This window comes from Maylandia zebra, linkage group LG6, assembly GCF_041146795.1.
Source record: "Maylandia zebra isolate NMK-2024a linkage group LG6, Mzebra_GT3a, whole genome shotgun sequence".
Taxonomy (NCBI): domain Eukaryota; kingdom Metazoa; phylum Chordata; class Actinopteri; order Cichliformes; family Cichlidae; genus Maylandia; species Maylandia zebra.
Window position 1 is genome coordinate 25,567,326 of NC_135172.1, and position 21,618 is coordinate 25,588,943.

General features: G+C 42.0%; 1 protein-coding gene across 3 annotated transcripts in view; it reads right to left on the reverse strand.

Annotated features, from left to right (window-relative positions):
• The window catches only part of klhl5 (kelch-like family member 5), a 65,182-nt gene that overhangs the window by 23,848 nt on the left and 19,716 nt on the right, over window positions 1-21,618 (reverse strand). The window contains exons 1-2 of one of the 3 annotated variants that reach the window (XM_004564292.4): window positions 11,139-12,022; window positions 3,787-3,975 (exon numbers count right to left, since the gene is read on the reverse strand). In XM_004564292.4, the coding sequence (XP_004564349.3) occupies window positions 3,787-3,975; window positions 11,139-11,755 (806 nt within the window). In that variant the 5' untranslated portion in view covers window positions 11,756-12,022. Of the gene's footprint in view, window positions 1-3,786; window positions 3,976-7,957; window positions 10,493-11,138; window positions 12,023-21,618 lie in introns of those variants that run through there. The other 2 variants (XM_076884937.1, XM_004564293.6) reach the window with 2 other exon arrangements.

Genomic DNA, 21,618 nt, shown 5'->3' on the forward strand with positions numbered 1-21,618 from the left:
CGGAGTTTTGGACCCAGATTACTCTGAGTTTGCGAGGCTCCTGACTACAGTAGCCGTAATGCTCCGACAATCCATCAAGTGGTGCGGCTTCATAGCTTACCAAGGTCGTACTACATTTTTTCACAGATGTTTGAGCGCCGTGTACCACATAAAATCGGTTCGAGGTCAGTAAGCACAACCAGAATTCAAACATAAGGCACACCGGATTGTAAGGCGAACTGACAATTTTTGAGAAAATTAAAGGATTTTAAGTGCGCCTTATAGTGTGGAAAGTACGGTAATACAGGGGTCTTAAACTCGCAACCCAGGGGCCACTTGCAGCCCACATCACCCCTACGTGTATGTTGACATGAAGAAATATAAAGCAATCTGGCGCCTGAAGTTACTTTTTTTGCTAGGGAGGATTTGTTTGTTGTTGAGTTCAATGTTAAAATAAGTTCTTTATGAAGCAAAAAATTATTTAATATGAAGGCAACATGAGCAGAGAGTACAAACATGTTGAGGGATTAGCTCTGTTATTTCAGCGATTCATGTGTAAAGAAAACAATTTTCACTAGCAGTCAAAAACTAATGTGTACAGTTATGTCTGCATTTTTATGTTGTTAAATATGAACAAAATTATAGCAGAAGTGATGCCATGTGTCTGGCTAAAAAGAGAGTACTAATTTGTTTATTTGGTAGTTCAATGAAGGCTTCAGTTAGTTAAGAATGGGGGGGGTTTAATCTTTTTATACAATATTAGAAATTTTAAAAAACAAACAAAACACTACATTTTCGCAAATATTAGTGGGTGTTTTCTTGTTTGTTTGTTTGTTTTTTGTACTACATGAGCACTAAAGCGGCCCTCCAATGAGATGACAGTGCCAACAGTGCAAGTTTGAGACAGCTGATATAATAAAAAAAACACAATGATAGCAAGCCATGAAGTGGCAGAACATTACATTTCATCTAGCCTAAAGCTGCGTCCACACAGGGAGAGATTCACAGCGATGTGGCGAGCAGAAACCATAGAAAGTGAAAAAACTACTCTGAAGTTGGTTATGTTGGCTCACAGAAAATCTGGCGTGGTGTGCATGTTTAAATATAGGCTCCAGCGCCGTTCCATTGGTTTATCTAGTTTATCTGTTCTTTTCCAACAAAAAAATCTAACCAAATCCCAGTACTATCATATGGAGCCCCTCTGATGACATGGTCCAAAAAAATACTACTTCGTGGGCACGAAATGGGAATAACGTGCCCACGAAATACTTATTTGTGGCAGGCACCTTCAGGCCTGGTGGGTGTGGTCCTGCCAGCTGACCGGTCACACCCAAGGATCCTCACACACACCTGGCACCAATCAAGCCTCGTCGGAGGAGCTACAAAGCAGTGTGGCTGAGAGCTCCTCGACGCTGGATCGTTGAGTGACTACCCTTCAGTGTTCCCAGCAAAATCAGTGAGTGCGAGTCTGTCGCTTTGTAGTTGTGTGTTAACGGCTTCCTCTGTGGATTTTCCAGCAGGAGTGCGGGAACGGGAGAGCAGCGAGCAGAACTTTCACGGGAGCGGAGACACGGAGCAAGAGCACTGAGAAGGAGACACGGCACTGGACTTGGAAACGCACAGGGATTTATTATTGTGTATTGTTTACTTCACTGTAAATAAACACACTGCATTAATCGCACGGAGTTCCGCATTTTGAGTCCTTCCCCACACACCCACGGTCTGCCACGCAGACCATGACAAAAGTAAAACTCAATCATTCTGTCTCTGGCCATGGTGTATAGGTTTAGCCTACTCTTATGCTTATGTCTCTATACGCAGCTGTCCAGGAATTGTATCAATGTGATGTGCGCACGAAATACTATTTCGTGTGGCCACGAAATATTTCGTGGCCACAAATAAGTATTTCGTGGGCACGTTATGCTATTTCGAGGGCACAAAGTAGTATTTTGTGGCCACAGTTTATTTATTTTTTGGACCATGTCATCAGAGGGGCTCCGTACTATCATGCTACTGAAAGGATTAAATAAATTAGGATATTGATTTATAGCACTAACGCATCCACTATCTTTGTAATGCCATTATCTTTAAAGGTAACAGTGGAGAGATCAAGTGTAACACAAAACACACATTCAAGTAGTAAAATTCCTTTACACTGTATAGTAATCAGTTAATTAAAAGGTTGAGCAGAGTCTTAACTTGAAAGGTTTGTTGTTCCAAGTGTGGTGATAAGGAGGTCAGGCCAAAAGGGCGGAGTTTTATAATGGCCACGAAATCAAACTGTCAGCTTCACAGCCATACACAACGACTGAATGGCTCCCTGTGTGTGCAGCTTAACTTTAATGCTATTTGGATTTTCATCTTCCTTTACACCCACTGTTATAGAAGACTTTTATGTGTGTTTACAAATATTTCAGCTGGAGTGCAGATAAAATACTCACTTTCGTCAAGTTGAAATAATTTGCACACTTTAACCTTTGTGTTCCTTCAGTTTTTTATTTTTGGGAACTAAGGGAAGTCTTTGAGCACAAGACTTATTACAGACTTCAGAAACAGTCACCACTCCTTAAAGAGATCCACATACAAAGACAGGCGTGGGCTGACTATTACTACTAAGTGCTTTTTTAAATAATGTAATCATTTACTGTAATAATGCAGTAATGACAGCCGGCTACTCATTGATCAGAGCATCAGCATTTCAATTTGATTTACTCTTGTAAGGATTTTGAACTTATTACAGAAACCATCATCAGGCTCTGGGAAATCATTATCATTATTAATCACAAACAAAACTAACAAATTTTACAAAGGTTACACTTTATATCCCAAAAGTTTGATTGTGTTCATCTGGACGTAGCGTTTTCAGTGGGAGAAATGTTTCGTCATTCATCCAAGTGACTTTTCCCCAACCTTATGAACAGTACATTTACACAATGACTGAAACTAGCCCACTGAGTGAACAATGGGCTGTGAGGTCAGTTCCTTGATCACTTACACTTTATAATACAGCCTGTGACTAAGGGCACTATTGGAACTTCCATATATTTTATTTGAAATTACAATGTAATTATATTTAAATGCACATACTTAAAGGTAGCTACACTAGAATAAGGTAAGTCATTTTTTTTCTTTACAGAAAACTAATAAATAATTATACTGTAACTAAATTTAAGTACTAGTGTACAATTTCACTGTCCTTTTGCAGAAAAACAAACAATATTTTACATTTTACAGAGTGGATCTTGGCTTTTTACATCTTTATATAATATTCATTATGTTGATGTGGAGGATCGATATTCTATTATTCAATTATTCTTGTATTTTACCATTATAAGTGTGATAAGGATCGTTCTTCCCTTCTATATTAAAAATAAATAACAAATAATAATAAATACCATCAGAATTTGCAGGCTTATGTGACCTTGATGATGGAAACAAAGTCTAACTTCATTTTTGTTTTTTCACAACCATTATTAGATACAACTTTCAAAATGAGTGTCGTTTCCTGTAAAATACCTAGAAGTCATGTACTACCTAAAATTACTTATACATTGCTTAAATTAAAAATTAACTCATAGTATTATTATTTATTGTAGCATATCTACTTTAAGTATTTGTAAGTAAATAGAATTACACTGTAATTTCAAATACAGTACACTAAAGATCCATTCAATTGCAGGGGAATTACGCTCTTAATTGCAAACCGCATTACAAAGTGTTACCGAATGTAGTAGTAATGACAATAACCATTAGCATCACAGCCTTTGCTGTCCGTGTATTAGAATTTTAGTGCTCCTTTGCTCCTACCTGTGAGCAGGTATTCGCCTCTCCCCAGCCACCAGTATGACATCACAAAGCTGTCTAGTCCGCAGGTAGCCCTCCATCTTGCGGAAGGTGACATCAGCATGGGACAGAGCGGTAAACATGCACTCCTCCGGACACGCGCACTGCTCCATTGACACACATGAGGACAGCGTGGCACTACTGTTAGACGTCCTGCGCCCACACAATGGCACACAGACAAGGACAAACATCCAACAAACACACACGGACAAAGACAGAAAGAGAAAGAGACAGTAACTTTCAGTGGATTTATTGGTGAACAAAGAGACAGATGTGTGAAGAGAGCTACACCAGCTGTTCTGAGTCATCTAATGTACCCTCTTTGTATGTCGCCAGGAGCAGACAAAAGATCTTTAATGGTTCAATTACTAGGAGTAAATGGCCAGATAAATTTAGCCCTCTTTAAAGAAAATCTGCCAATTAAATAGCTATGGGAGCTAAGCCCATAGGATATGCAGTAATTTACTCTGCTCCCTAATGGCAACCAGTTTCCTTGCATTTATACCAACAACAGGAGACAGAGCAGAGTTTAGGACCAGGAAGGCTTCGACATTACTGTTGAGTTTATTTGTGCATGCGTGTTTGTCAGAGATGAGCTACCCTGTGAATTATCAGCCATCATGACTCCCAAACCAGCATTTAATTTATGTGAGCCAGTGCTGTACTTCCATTTTTAATTTAACAGCAGAAGAGGCAGGACTGGCCCTGCAGCACAAAGACATAAAAATAAACTGATACTCCAAGGATAATATGAATTCAACCCCACAGTCAGGAGAGAACTCACACTCTTTTAGTGAAGTGTGTGTGTGTGTGTGTGTGTGTGTGTGTGTGTGTGTGTGTGTGTGTGTGTGTGTGTGTGTGTGCTCAAAGCTCAAGCTGTTTCAAGTCAAACTGTCTTAAATTGCAATTTTTCACTTGCATGTTCTACCAGGATTGAATAAAGAGAAAGGTAGAAAGAGATACACAGACATAAATTGTGGAAAAGGTGTTACAAAATGTGACTTTTGTACAAAACAATTTAGAGATTGGATTATTTACTCAGAAATCATTGTCACGTATTGGTGTAGCATGTTAAAAAAAACTATCACTTGGCACTTGAAGTTGCTATACATATTTCCCGATCCATATTTTTTTTATACATGTTTGCACATAAATAAATACAGACAGACATTTCCTCTGAATTTCTTTGTGAGATGAAAATGTTTTACAGCACTGACATTAAATATAGGATTCATTAGCTCAAAAGAATGTGTAGTTAAAATTTTTTTTTTTTTAGTACTGGGGAATTACCACCTGACCATGAATTTTTACATGGTTATTTGTGTTCACTGTTTTAGATTTTCCATCCTACAGCTTTTACTGTTTTGTGTTGAGTCCCAATAGTCTTATCTGTTTTCCTCAGACATAGCAGGCAACTGTTTTGAGCACGGCAACCTCCAAAGGTCTTGTATACAACATAGACTGTATATTAAAAAGATGGATGCATCCTTTTCTTTCTGTTTATGGGTATACACATTTTCCGTTGAGATGCTTTTCTACAGACAAAATCTGCATCTTAATTAAAAGTGTATTTTTGTTCCCCCACCCAACTCAGAAAGGGCATTTTAGGCAGTGACTAAGCATGTATACATAATTGATGCATGCACAATACAGGAGAAGAGACCGTTTTACTGTTACTTTATGAACTTCCCTCTTATTTTTAGCCTTTTAATAAACAGAAATGTAGACTGAGTAAATGAAAACAAAACCAATACTCATGGTTAAAAAAAGAGATTTATTACAAAGTTTATGACTTTTCTTTGGCTCTTTCGGGGTGGAAAAAGAAAAACTCCTTTGCTTAGGAAAACTAATATCAGAGTGATGCACCTTGCTGAAAAGCTCACACTAGGGCTGTGTCAAGTCATCCTGTCCGTGATTATACCACCACAGATTTTTACATCATATCAGAATATCAGTGATATAGCAACACCACACCCTCACGTTCCCTAGCAAGCCTGGCAACGACACAATACCAGGCATGCTTGAGAGTGAGAGCAGGTTAGCTCCCCGATGACGGTTTAGTAACTAAAAAGAGAAGAAAGCTACTTCAACAACCTCCAACAAAAGCAGCACACTTTGCTTGCTTGCTTCTTGCTAAAGGTGTAAACGACAAATTTGCTTCATAGTTTGAGGCATCATCGAGTACAACCAGACTACAAAGGCTCGGCTGGAGGAGGATGTGCTAGCAACAGCTGATGTGCAACCCAGTGGATGGAAATGGTGCAACAGAAGCGCTTTAAGTAGCTGGTTAAATAGCTCGACCCAAGATACAACATCCCAGAAAGAAACTACATTTCAGTTTAAACTGTATTATGTGACAATACTGTGCAGACTCCTGAAAACTTCCAAGGTTAAGTATTAAGCCAGCAGCTTTTGCCTTTTAGAGTTGCCAGCAGCAAATCTAATGCTGTTGCTGCTGGCATCTTGTCATAAATATAATTATTGCAAATTTCCTTGAAATAATGTGATGAAAATTTGAGGATATATCACCCACCCCTAGCTAGTCCTAGCTAAAAAACAAAGAAACAAAAAACTTAAGGATTCAAAACAATAGTCTACAAACTGGAGTGTGACCCCAGAGTGGCTACAGCCACCTTCAATATACTGTCTATCGCCTGCTCAGCATCAAACCTAATAACCTGCTACTGCATATAATGAGGCTGTTGCAAATATTCTTAATGTGATTATAATTGAATATAAAAATAAATTAGAACATTTGTGTGTGAAAATGAAATCTGTTGTGGAAAATAAAATCAACATTACCACTTTTTGTCTCCCGAGTGACACAGAAAGCAAAGCTGGCTTTCCACCTTTAGATACAACGCTGCCGAGGGGTTAACGGCGCATCCAGGAGAGTGAGAGCAGTGAATGATTTATCCTACCTTAATTAGGGAACATAAGTGGACAGATGTGAGCTGAACAACTGAGGGTCAGTGTTGTTAAGTTCTAACATTCATCTAGTTGTCATTTTCTTCCTTAAAAAAAGTTCTTTTGTTTTAGCAACTTTTCTCCATTCTCCAGCTGCTTCCATTTTCACACCGGATACTCTTCCTGATGCAATCCCCATGGGATCTGATTCTCCTCTCGAAATCAGGATCTTTTGCTTTTTAGGCGAATGTGTGAACCACTCCATATGGAGCCAGGCTGTTTCTATGTCTAACACTTTGTAATAACGGTGAGCTAACAACATATATAAGCCAGCTTAATAGTTAGCGCTTGTGTCTATAAAAATGTCTTAAAAATACAAAACTCTCAGATGCTCAAGCCCGACAAGGATCTAGAGAGACTGGAGATGTAACACAAGATTTAATGGCTCAACTCTGTTTGGGTTTTTGATAGCCCTAACATAATGAACCATTTTTCTAGCTAAAGACTCTTTATTTATCAATAACCGGCAGATTTACATTTATGTGGACAGAAAAGCGACCTCTTAAGCGGAGGTCCGCACCTGCTTGATGTTAGAGCAGGCATAACAAGGTCACCGTTTCAAACCAAGTTAATGCAAGCTTAGGTCTTACGAGATAAGAACTCATTTGTGACTTTAATGAACAAACTCTCACTCTGTTTAAAAAAAAGAAAATAATGTGCACCTGGTGCGTTTATGCACATATTTAGTATAATCACGTGATTAGGAATGGGTATCGTTTAGGTTTTATCCGATACCAGTACCAAACCGGTACTTTTGAAACGGTGCCGGTGCTTAAACAGTGCTCGAACTGGTGCTTAAAGAATGGAAAACACAAAATTGGTCCAAAAACCTCTCATGTTCAGCTGTTTTTTTGTAAAAAGATAACAATGTTAGACTTTTCTGCAGCTATGGGGCATATATGGCATCACTCTTGGCTGGAAGCAGTGCTTAATCAATGGAAAAAAAAACAAACTTTGTCCAAAAACCTCTCATGTTTAGCTGTTTTCCACTTTTTCTTTGGTCATTTTAGCCTTTTTGGTCAGGGTGAAGGGAGTATGTGCCATCAAATAAGAAGACAGCCGCATGTAACTACGACTGTGTTTGCTAGTTCACCTTACATGCATTAATGTAATAACGTGGTTAGCCTACTCAACGTAAATTGCACACGAACAACATTAAGCTACTCACGTGGAGAAGAACGGCTGCTGCTGCCATCATCATCCTCATCATTTCTGCTACACTGGCAGGGCTAGGGGCCAGGACTCTAATCTTCGGGTTTTTGGGGGATGTTGCTAACTCCGGGTCCGATAACAGGCACCACACCCGCAGTAGAGGTGCACGATGTGAGGTCTCGCAGCAAGCTATCAATTACGGCACATTTCTCGGCTTTTAACAAAACGCTATGCGTCGCCAGGTGTTTCATCAGATTCGAGGAGTTACCTCCTTTGCACAGTATCACCTTAAAGCACTTGTTGCTGGCTGCTGAGTTTGCATCTTTTACTGAGAAGTACAGCCAGACTTTGACCACTTCGCTTTGGGCATTTTTAATCTGTAGCTCTGCTCTAAAAGAACGTACGTACCTGGGCCCGCCTACTATCCTTGCAAAGGTAAAATGATTGGCTGGAATCCAAAGTGTATGACATCTCAGGGGAAAAAAAGCACCGAAATAAAGCACCGAAATGTGTGCTGCTTTTCGGTCTGGTTACTACCGTTTATGTCAGAATGGCACCGGATACCGGTACCCATCCCTACATGTGATACAGCCAGGCTCATCTCTGCCTATGTGCATTCTCTCTCTGTCCTGTTCCAACTTTCATATCTCCAACTAATCTCATTACTCACTCTCTTCATTCCACCTCATCCCAACATTAATCTTTGCCTCAATTTTCTCCCTCTTTCCTATCCCGTTCCAACCCTCCAAGGAGGCTTTTTGGCTGGCTTTCCTGCTCTCTAGCATGTGCATGTGTGTGTGTGTGGATGTGTGTCTGTAGACGAATGGTGTGGCTAAATACTGCCAGAGGAGACGGCTTTGAAGTAGGGGAACGCTGCCTTCCAGTCCCCTTAACTGAGCCTGGCAACCACTCAATATGGACAGAGAGAGAAAGGAGGAAGAGAGAGTGTGTGTCTAGGGCAAATCAACACCATGAAGCCAGATTTTTTAAACCCCCGCACCAGGCAAGGGCACTCGCCCAACTGTCATTGGGTGTCTCTCTCCCAGCCTCTTTAATACGCTCACTTCCCAACACATTAGCAAGGGAAAAAAAGAAGGGGTGGAGGGGGAGGGCAATGAGTGGCCAGGGGTGGGCAGAGATGAATGTGGGACAGGAGGAGAAAAAGGGTAAGTAAGGGAGGTACACCAGGATTAAACGAGGGAAAGCTGGGTGGGGTGTGAAAGTGAAAAGGAGAGGAGGAGATGAGTGGAGCCGAGCAGTGCCTTCAGTCGCTCTGGGATTCTGTGCGCGTCCCTTCCCATGATCCCATTTGGGATTCTGCCACCCGTGTTTTGGAGTATCACACTGTACACAGGAGCTCTCTGAGGATGAATCGCACAGAGAAACACACAAACAAACCCCCACACACCACAAAACAAACATGCTGAAAAGCTACACATGTATGCAGCATACACTAATGTCTGGGTTGGTATGGCAACAATAATGTGTGCAAGGACATGGCTTCGTCCGTATACGTTTCCATTCAGACTCGTGCAGTGAAAATTTTCTCTGCCTGTGTTAACGAGGCATGTGCGTGTGTGTGCGTGCTTGTGTTACTATTAGGCAGAAGTAATTTGCCGTGTAAGCGCCGCCGGACTACCATCGTCACTGAAGATACGACATTAAGCCTTGCATAACAATGGGTATTTTTAAGACCTCAGTTTTCTCCTTCACAAGCAGAAACATACACGTTTGCGGTGAAAACAAGTTCATGAAGAGACATCAAAGATGAATCGGTTTTAAAAAAAATAGGTATATCAACTTTGGCTCTGATGAAAGCTGTGTGTGCACACATGTGCGTGCATTGTTTCCAATGAACCTTTTATATTTTCTGAGGTGTATGGGGAACACGGAGTACGATAGAAGGCTACCAGACGCATTTTGCCTGTATAGTAAACACACCTAAAGAAGCTGCCTAAACATTGCCCGTATTTTACAACTGCATCACAATAATATAAGTGTGGTTAGGACATCCTAATTACCCTGTTTTCCTATCTCCAAGGCAACTATTAATTAAATGGCTTTTTCACACCACTACAGCTGGATGGTCACACAGATGCAACACACTTCTTTCCGCATGTGAACACAAGCATGCAGAACCCTAAGGATTAAGAATAAAAGCCTTCGACTCTGATGCTGAAAACAAAACAATACAAATGTCAAGTGCAGTATGCAGCAACATGCAGAGCTCAGCCCTAGAGTCATATTGTAAATGACTCTGAAAATCCCATAAGCACAAGAGTGAATTTCTGTTTGTGTTTGCATGCATCGTCTAATAACAGAGCCTGACTGGTGAAGTGTTATTAGTTGGTTGGAGGGAGAAGTCAGTGCACCACACCCAAATGTACTCAGCCCTCACCTTCTCTATCCATCTTTCCATCTGTCTGCATGTTGAGAGTGGTGAGAGCATGCTGTCTGAACAGCCTTCTTATTCTATTAACTCATCAGGGGGGAATTCAGCTTCCATAGACCCTGTGTGCGCCAGAGATCAAAAGGAACAACAATAAAGAAAATAAATGGCCTGTATTTGTATAGCACTTTTTCTAGTCCCTAAGGACTCCAAAGCGCTTTACACAACCTGTCATCCACCCATTCACACACCGGTGATGGCAAGCTACAGTGTAGCCACAGCCACCCTGCGGCGTACTGACAGAGGCGAGGCTGCCGGACACTGGCGCCAGCGGGCCCTCTGACCACCACCAGTAGGCAACGGGTGAAGTGTCTTGCCCAAGGACACAACGACCGAAACTGTCCAAGCCGGGTCTCGAACCGGCAACCTTCCGATTACAAGGCGAACGCCCAACTCTTGAGCCATGATTGCGAATAAATTCACATCTTCTATTTAATTGTATTTCTTCCTTTTGAGCTATTGTACTTGTTTAAGCCATTTCATTTGTCGTTAATGTTTGGCCTACTATAACACATGATTCCAACGTAAATTAAAGTAGATCCCATCTTAACAACGCACTAGACTGCAAACAGCCCAACTAGAAGAATTACAGCTTGCCAAATGCTCTTCTGATAAGTTGAACACCGAGGAGTTCTTGTTTAAACTTTTCAGGGAAGTGTGCGTCTTTCACACAACTAAGTGCAGAAATTCTGCTCACAACTTTCACCTGAAAAGTCAGAAACTGCCAACAGCATCCCCCTACTACTACCTGCAAGAGCTGGAGTCTGTTTCCGGGTGGTTGTTGTTCTCCTCGTTGCATGCTGCTGCCGCCACCGCTGCTGTCGCCCCCGCCGCCTCCTCCTCCTCAACCCCGGGGGGCTCGGACACCAGCTGGGGTGCAGGGGCCTCCCCGGGGGGCTCCATGCTCGTCACGGGGCGAGAGCGACGTTGAGGCGGCGGGGAGACCCAGGACAGCGCTGCGGAGGAGCTTCGGCACTCTGGCTGGCTGAACGAGCGGGGACAGGAGCTCCCCGTCGCTCCAGCTGCCGCTCCTCCCGGACCGCCCCGACTCCCAGCCGGATCAGCAAACTTTCTGCTGCTGCCGCTGCCGTTACACAGGTTAGACCCAGCGCTGCCACTGGCCACCAGACCGCCGTGACTCCCCGCACTGGGGTTTACGCTGTTTGAATTCGAGTTGCTAGAGCCGCTAACTGAGGGTCCGTCTCCGGAGCTGCCGCCCGCTCTCCTGCCGGGGAAGTAGTCTCCTAGCGGCGGGGAGTGAGGCGGAGGGACCGCGGGGTGACCGAACCACCTCCATCGGATTCTCAGGATCTGCTTCACATCGAACTCCTTCCGCGAGGAAGAGCCCGAGCCGCTACTCGACATTCCAGGGCTCGACACGAGGAAATGGCGGGGAAGATCCCGTGCCGCTCTGCCGTTAAAACTGTACACTGCACTGCACGCGCGTCTCTCCTGGCAACCGCACGCCCGGTAACCGCGACTGGAGGAGTGAGCTGAATATAGCGGAGTATACAGACACACAAAGAGAGAGAGGGAGAGAGGAGGAGGAGATCTACTCTTAAGAGCCAGAGCATTTCAAGTAACCACAAACATCTGCCACAAGGACACGTTCATGTCACAGCTCTGCCAAATGACACAGAGCTGAAAGAGAGTGGACCATCACCATCACCGTCTTTTTCCCCGTCATTACTCAACAGACCAGACAATCAGTCGATATTAATTAATAGGAGATGGAAGCCAGCAGACAGGCAGTTTGTTGTGCGCGCTGAGGTCGATTAGTCGATCAAAATGAAAATAACGACCAACTAGGGCTGCTGCTAACTGTTTTCAGGATCGATAAAGTAATTTTTGGTTCTATCGATTAATCCCAGACCACTCTGGAAAATGTAAGAAGTCCGTGAAAAATGTGAAATTGCTTGTTTACTAAAAGGATGCAACCTTCAAAGCTGAAAAAAAGAAAAAGTGCTGTTTCACTTGGTGCCTGAGGCTGCCTCCTAAAGTCAGTCCCCACGGGCAGCCATGTTAAAATGTCTAACGGTACAGCCTTAAAATGCATGTTTACAACCTGCTGCAAAATACAGAGTTGGCAGAGTGAACATTTTGTTGTTGCTCTTTGATACTACTTCAAAAAATTCTTACAACTTAAAACTTTTTTAGCTTTAAAAAGTATTAATGGGGGTATTTGACCTAACTCACGTTGCACTTTTATTAAAAAAAACACAAGAGGAGAGGCAATACTGTCAAACTGTTGCAGTTTGGCTTGCACTCACACATGCACAAGTCCCCAAATCACAGGTTAAAAACCAAACTCCACAGTCACACCCTGTATAATTAATAAACCTGTGCAGTGGGCCACCTTTACAGGCTACAGGGTAAAATCCATAATTACAGTAATAAAAGTGCAAAAATAACTTAAGCTGGAAGTAAAGCAGGAGAGATTGGGGGTGGCTGTAGTGCAGAAGGTAGACTAGTCAGCCACTAGTCGGAAGGTTGGTGTTTCAGTACCTGGCTGCCGTAGCCCTTGTGCCAAAGTAACCTTGGGCACGATACTGAACCCTGAGGTGTTCTCTGATGCCTTGATTGGAGTGTGAATGTTAGATAAAAGCACTTAATGAACTTAGATATAGGCATGTTGTGTAAAGCACTTTGAGTGTTTAGATAGAGTAGAAAAGTGCTGTTTAAGAACTTTTTGCCATGTTTTCCCCCAAAGTACAAAAAACGATCGACTGTTAGTGCAGAATAGCCTCAACAAATTAATATTAATTGTAGCAGAATCGTGCTTTCCAACTACCTATACAAGCTAAAGAATAACCTCTTTTTAGCTCCAAAGAGATGTGAGGGGTACCCATAGTCTTACCTGCACAGGCCCATACGCTCCAACTCAGCTTCCTCCTCATGTGGCCAAGAACTAAGCTACTATTAACCAAATAATTACCTTGAGCTTGAGCTGCAGTAACATATTGATGTGGGTATTAAATTTCTTCATTAACAAACTGTATGACTTCATTCTATGCATAGCTGCTTTCTTCTTCTTCATATTTTGGCTGCTCCCTTTAGACGTTGCCACAGTGAAACACCCCATCCCTAGCATCCTCATCTCTCTGCCTTCTCTACATCCACAAATCTTATCCATGGTATTCCTCTTTTTCCAACTTCTTCCAATTTCCAACATCCTTTGTCCGGTGTATCCTGTATCCCTCCTCTGCACATGGAGGACCATGTCAGCCGTTTCTCCAAAGTGTCCATCTGATACACTCATTTCTAATACTGCACCATCCTGGTCAACGTCAATAAAAATCTTAGCACCTCCTGCTCCACCTTTTTCTTTCTTTGTGTCCAAACCATATATCACAATAGGCCTCACTGCCATCTTATAAACTTTCCCTTTCACTCTTGCTACTTTTCTTCTGTCATAAATGCAGTGTTGGGACTAACGCGTTATTAAGTAACGCGTTACAGTAACTACGTTATTATTGTGGTAACGAGCACGGTAACTAGTTATTATGCCAAAATCAGGAACGCGTTACTCGTTACTGGGATTTAGATAGGCTCGTTATTCATTACTTCGTGTGGTGGCTATTGCGGAGCTTCCACAGATTCAATAACAATAGCAAGTGGTGGAGGCCAGCAGGTGGATGAAGGAAAAGGGAGGCAAGAGGAGAGACCCGAAGCGGCCGCTGGTCCGAGAGTGTCAGGTGAACTGAACTTCAGGTAAGAAGTTATAACCTGCAGTCTACCTGGGTCAGATATGAACCAAGTTTAGGTGGAGTTTATTTTCGTTATGCTGACTTTTTCGTACTGCGTGCTAGCTAGCATGACGGAGTTTCTATACAGCTGGGTGGTGCTATGTTACTGATGTTGAACTTTATTTTGTTCATAAGTTTAATTATTAGAGTTGCCAACCGTCTCGTAAAAAACTGAATCGTCTGGTATTCAGAGAAAATATTACGCGTTTCGTATTGAGGTGAAAAGGAACAGTTTGTCCCGGACTTCAGCTACAATGAAAAAGACACAAAGCTGGAGTTATTCTGTGTTTACGCTGCACAGCTGCCTCTTCTTCTCTCATCCTCTCACCCTCCCTCTCCTGTTTCTACTTCAATCATGAAACTGATCAATGATCAGCTGATCGGCTTTTCTCTCTTGTTTATTTATCGCCCACTTTGCGCCAGAAAGAGGAAACCAGTGGATGTCGCAGTAAACAACAGCAGCACTTTTAAGCTTGATCAGCTGTTGTTAGAATTTATTTAATATTAATTTCTAGTATCAGCTGATGTTGGCTGGAGCCACAGCTGTAAACCTGCTGGTCATGATATCGGTTTGGTTATGTGGTGAGAGGGAAACATGAAAATGAAACCAGGAGATGTCCTTCCTGAATCATCAGAGCTGTGATGGAGAAACAGGTTTACCTTTTAGTTAACATGAATGAGTTGAAGGGAAGTTATGAACTGTTTCTGAGAGACAAATAACACCAGGATCCTTTTCTAAGTAGCTGACAGCTGGTAACTGTGCAGGGGCGGGTCTAGCAAAGTGTTGCCAGGGGTCCATGTAGGGCATTAAAAGGGAAAGGGGGGCACAAGGAAATACTTTCTTATTCTCATTTAAAATGTCTCACTTTTAAAGAAAATAACTATCTGAGTCTTACAACAAACGATTGATAGATTGATACATATTTACCATCAGAACAGTGTACATCACTGTGTGTTTATTTTCATTCAAAGGCTTTATGGTTTTTCCTATAATGGTGGGCCGGTCTTTAGTCAAAATGCCCGGGACAATTTTTTTGTCCCAGTCCAGCTCTGTATGCAGCTCATCTTCAGTCTGGTGTTACCTACATCTTCCTATTCAGAAGGCAGAATTTCCGAGTTCTGAGTACAATCAAAAGCACCACGACTGCAGTTTTTTGTGTTGGATGTAAAAAACAGGCTAGGATAGAATCAGGCGTGGGATTTCTCTCGTGGAAATGTGCACATTATTTTTTCCTTTCTATTGGTAGGTGGCACAGTGCACTTGTGGCAAGTAAGCAAGCTAGAAGACTGGCAGTCTTGCTGGGTATCCAGTTACGGAAGCAACACATTAACAAGAGAATTCTGAGTAAAACCAAAGTTACTTTCCCTAGTAACTAGTTACTCTGAAAGTAACGAGTAACTTGAAGTAACTGAGTTACTTTTGATAGAAGTAACTAGTAATGTAACTAAGTTATTAATTTAAAGTAACTTACCCAACACTGCATAAATCACAAATCATATTCATCTCCACCTGCTCCACCCTACCTGGTCTCTCTTTGTCACCTCTCTTGTCCCCCCAGGTGTATGTCAGTAGAATTCACAGACAACAGTGACCTTTAAGGAACCCCATAACTGCATTTGTGTGTATTTTTAAAGGACTATCTAACAAATTACGGTTCACTGTGTGGTACTTCAGTTTTGCTGAGGGAAATTCTTGTAGTTTTTTTTTTTTAAAGTCCATGCTAATTAGCTGATATGTGTGTGCGCATTGCACCCACGCAGCTTATGAGTGCAGCTTGCCAACCAAGCTACTGCTCCACCCTTTAATCCACATCTGGCTCCAAAATAAAGCAACAGGGAAACAGCTAAAACCTTCCAAATGTGGAGTTCAGCGGGTGACGCCACAGTTAATTTTGTGATTTTCAAGTAAATGCAACAAACATCCCACTAGTGTGAGGCTGAATTTCACATAGTAACAATTTTGGTATTCACCTTTGAAAAAAAAAAAAGAGCTTTAGTGTTAAGACTCTGGTTGCAACAACAGGGCACGGTTCAGGTTACATAGGATAATTTGTAATAAGTCGTTACAGAGCTGCTAAGAGACAAACAGGTGTCTTTGTAGCTTTCAGTGAACACGAAGGTTTGTGAGGCTGCAGCAATCATTACATGGTAATCAGAGACTCTAAAATGTAATGAGGCGGTGGACACAACCTCTTCATCATCTTCTTACTCACCTTGTCTAATGGTGTTCACTCACTCCTTTCTGCACCCTTATTTCTCTGAGTCGCCGTCCATGTTATTGCCTCTGAACAATCTTACACTTTTTGGAAGCTGGCTGCAATACACTGATGTGATGATTTGTTTCTTACGCAGATACTGAAAATAGCCTGCACTGCCTCAAATCACCACAGCGGGAAGGCCTGAGTTTTCCTTGAGAATAAGATTTCACCACACATGCACAATCTTAGACAGACATGTCTCTTGTTTTTGGCCCATGCACATGAGCTTACTCTTCTTCTCTATAAGCCATTACTATCATCCATCCATTACTACGCTCCTTCCTTCACGTCCCCCTTTTCTCTCCATCTGCAATGCAGCAGCTATTCATGGACAATAATGATCTGTGGGAGTGGGCCCTGTGGGAGCCATCCCATGCAGACACACTCGGGGCCCAGCCAGGCAGAACCTTCTTCCCTTCCCGCAGTAACCCCGGGACGACCACAGGATTTGCCAGAGCCAGAGAGCCGGAACACCTTATGTTCTGGATGGAGTCCCACCAACAGGAGGGGAGGGATGCTTTAGGAGTCCCACTCTAGCAAAAATCAATAAGTCAAACAGCTGAGGTCAGTTTGTGAATTACACAGATGGGAGATGTGTTACTCATAGATTGGCCCTGCAGAGCAACAGCCAGTCGGAGAGATTCATTTTTTCCATAAATAAATGACTGAGAGGAGCAGTTTAATACGGCCGATTTAACTTTCACCGCTTTTGTTTGCCAGGTTCTGAGAAACAGGGCTTTTCTTCAGCTTCAGGATGTGCTGATGACTAAGTGCAGGACCACCCTGCTGCTTTATCCGATCAATACTACAAAGTCAATACAAACGCACACAGACACAGGAACATAGAACACACACACATAAACCAAGGCTTTGAGGAAGCATGAAACCAGCAGCAGCATCATTATTAAAGCAAAGAAGTAACAAAAAGTCAAGGAAGCGAGAACGATTTCACAGTGACACATCATACTCCTTTAGAAGGAAACACTTTAACTTGTTAGAGACACTGGACTTATTTATACATGCACTCACCAGCCACTTTATTAGTTACACCTGTTTAACGGATTACAATGCAAATATCTAATCAGCCAATCACATGACAGCAACTCAGTGCATTTAGGCATGTGGACAGGGTCAAGAACACCTGCTGAAGTTCAAACTGAGCATCAGAATTGGGAGGAAAGGTGTTTTAAGTGACTTTTAACATGGCAGATGTGCTTCTCTGAGCATTTCTGAAACTGCTTATTTACTGTGATGATCCCACACAACCGTCTCCCCAATGGAAAAGAGAAAGTATCCAGTGAGCAGCAATTCAAATAAATGCCTTGTTAATGCCAGAGATCTGAAAAGAATATCAGCTTCCTTTGAGGTGATAGGAAAGCAAAAATAACTCAAATTACCTCTGGTTACAGCCAAAGCATGCAGAAGAGCATTTGTGAATGCACAACATGTTGAACCATGAAGCAGGTGGATTACAACAGCAGAAGACCACACCAGGAGGCCACTCCTGTCAGCTAAGAATAGGAAACTTAGGTTAAAATGCAGATGGGATCAACAACATTGGGCAATAGAAAATTGGAAAAATGTGGCTTGGTCTGAAGGGCCTTGACATTTGGATAGGTTCAGGTGCTTTGTGGCTTAGACTGCTACTGGATGTGTAATGGTGTGGGGGGTATTATCTTGATACACTTTTCAATACTAACTGAGCATTGTGTAAACACCACAGCCTATCTGAGGATACTTGTTGAACCCGTTGAACCATCCCTTCATGTGCCCATTGTCTGATAGCCCCATGTCACAAAGCTTAAATCATCTGAAACTGGTTGTTTGAACATAGCAATTAATTCACGCTGCTCAAATGGCCTCCACCATCCAAAAAGCACCTCTACGATGTGTTAGAATGAAAAATTCACAACAAATGTGCAGCATGTGTGATGCCATCATGTTAATATAGACCAAAATCTCTGAGGAATGTTTGCAGCATCTTGTTGAATGTATACCTCAAAGAATGAAAGCAGTTTTGAAGAAAAAAGGGAGTCCAACTTAGTATAAAAACACATATTTCACATGTGCAAAAGAGCTAAACAACCTTAATTTAAATCTATTGGCAGTATTCTGCTTTCTGGAGACCATTCTCCAGGCTGAGAGACCACAAGGCATAGCACATATAAAGGCAGGTGCAGTGAAGGGCTGCAAAGACGTATAATACAATAATAGTTCCTTTGATTTCATGTGACTTTCCAATTACCACTGAGTCTGTGCAATTTCCCCACAGTGAGAGAAATTTATCACATAACATCTATGTATGCATGAGCACAAATCCTGAGATTTCCAATACAAATCTGTCATTTAACTGGTGGGGTTGTAAATAATGTGATCTTTTATTTTTTTTTAAGTTATGCTGTGTTTAGACCATAGAAACTGAAAATGGATGTGTTTTTTGAAAAGTGAAACCAACATGGAAGTCCTGTGATTGCACAAAGGTTTGTGAGACAAAAACCCACGACTCCCACAGCAAACATTTCCTGATCAGGTGAGTCGCTTGTTTCAGGTCATACTGAATAAAATATCAAGTTCATTTTGTAAAGTGGTCGTTATTAAGAGTCAGAGATTTCAGCACTGGCCCCTTTTTTGTCTCTTCCGGTTTCAAAACAACGAGATGGTGATAACACTCAGCTTCACTAACCAGTGAGTGATGTCACAGTGGCTCTGTCCGTCTCTTATACTGTCTATGGTTTCGCCTCCTTGTAATTGTGTGAATGCTCAGGGGTATTTTTTTTTAGATTAAAGCCCACTTATTCTGTTAAAAAGGGCCTTCAAGCAGCACTGCATTAAAAACAGTTACACTTCTGTTTTTAATTCACCTCGTTGGCTCATGAACACTTCCAAAAAACATTTTTCATTCCACCATCCACAGATTCAAGATCAAAGTATACAAAGAAGAAAAAAAACCATGAACAAGATCCAGAAATGCCTTTTCTTCTACTAAAATCACTTAAAATGGACTAAGAAGAAATGGAAAACTGTCCTTTGGTCTGAATGAACTAAACTTGCAATACTCTGAGGAAATGATGAGCATAGGGGCAACATCTGGCTTGTTTTACCACACAGCTCAAAAGCCAGCATCTGTGATACAATTAGGTTGCATTAATGCACGTGTCTTAAGGAACCTTCATATCTGAAGTCAACTTTAATACTAAATGATACACACGTGCATATGGTGCAGTCTAGCAGTTGTCCTACTTTTCAGACCTGTCCCCTCCTGGTGATGTACGGAGCATTAGGAAATGAAAAAGGCTTTGCCAAGACACCGGTCTCCTCACTTCCCAATAAGCTACAGATCATCTTAAGAAAAGATGAGGTGAAACAACACAGGAGTCGGTATAAAATGTCTTTGAAATGTCTTGGTGGCATTAAATTCGAAATGACCACACATGTTAGAAACAAACAAACAAAAATAAGAACAGTTACAACATATATTTGATATTTGATACAGCATCCTAGAATTACTTTCAATTAAATGAGTTTCAATGATTACATTCGACTGTACACATACAGTCTGTGTTTGACTTACTGTTTTTTGTTGTTAAAATGGCAGCTAAGTTAATAATTTACATACCCATCTTGCACATTGATTTACTCTCATAACTCCTAACTGAACATAAATTCTGCATCAGCATCAATTTGGCTGTGTTCCCTCTTGCGAGTGGATTCCTCCCAGGCATGAGTGGTTATATATTTACATCAGCTTGTGTTCTGGGAACCGAGAATAGATTTCACATTTCATTTATGTGCTGTTGAGTTTAAGAGACCCTGTATTAAAGGGTTATCTGGATAACTTTCTAATCCGGCCTTCTCTCTCCCACTGAGCCCTCCTCACAACTATAAAAAACCCCAACAACTAAGGAGTCAGAGAGCAAACCAATGCATTTCTGTGCTACTCACGGTGGAAATGCACTCCTGTTAATGGGGGAGGCTGGGAATGGGGCTCAGAGGGGGAATGAAACAGAGGAATGACGGGTCATTCGGCTCTGGTCTCCTTCAGTTGGATCTAATCATTGGTCACTTGGCAGAAGCCTCCTTGAGCGGCCTACTGTTATTGGTCTCCTGGCTGTGGTAGTCCAAGGCTATCACTCACAACTCTCTAGCGCAACTTTATGGCTCTACAACAACATACACAAACACACACACCCACACCCAAGAAAATGACACCGTGAAAGTCCCTTCACACACACTCCTCCCTTGATAAGCTTCCTGTTTATGTGCATTCACGCATGCATGCATACTGTCATGGTACTGGGTCTGGTGTTCAAAACAGTGTTAATGTTTTAATTATTAATATTCTGTAATTTAGTGGTCGCGTCTCAGTCTGTGTCTCATGTTTCCCGTTTTATTTTGATAGTGCCTCAGCTGGTGTTAGAGTGTTCAGTTTTGCTTCCTCTCAGTCTTGTGTGTGTGCGATTAGTCCCAGCTGTGCTTCCCTCCTGGTCCTCATCCCCTCATTACCCTTCTGTGTATTTAGTGCTCAGTCTTCCACTGTCTGTTGTTGGGTTGTCTGTTTACCTCCCTCATGTTTCCTAAGTCCCAAGTTTCTTCAGGTCTCAGGTTCCCAGTTTCTGTATTGTGTTTCTATGCACCTCATGTCTTTATGTTTAGCGTTCCCCAGTTTAGGCTTTTGTTAGTTTATCACAGCCTCCCATCGCCTTTTGTTTGTAGTGTTTTGTGGAGCCCAAAATAAAGGCTCTATTTTTGTTAATATCCACCTCCATCTGCATTTGGGTCCACGTTCTCTTCAATCTTCGTCCGCCACTGCAGACGTGACACATGCACTAACATACAGCTGGTAAATGCAAATTGTAGCACACCATCTGATTCGTGCACATGTACTTCATAAATATTCAAGTACGCACTCTCAAAGTCACATAAATACAAACACAGAGTCAAATAAAAATAGGTAGCAGCATCGAGGGAAAGCTGTCGTAAAAGATTTTATAGGGCCAGAAAGTGAAACATTATCTGTCTGGCCTTGCTGTGATGATCAGCTCATCTCTCATGACTGATGTTCATCCTCCAAAGGGCCTCTTCCAATCTCTGTCTTTAATTATTCCCTCTTCCTCTTTCCACTTCTTCTTTTCTTCCCTACGGTTGGCTCCGTTTCGAAAAATCTCTACTTACCCCCTTTGTTTTCCTTCCCACCCACACTCTCTGCTTTTCTCCACAATCTCCT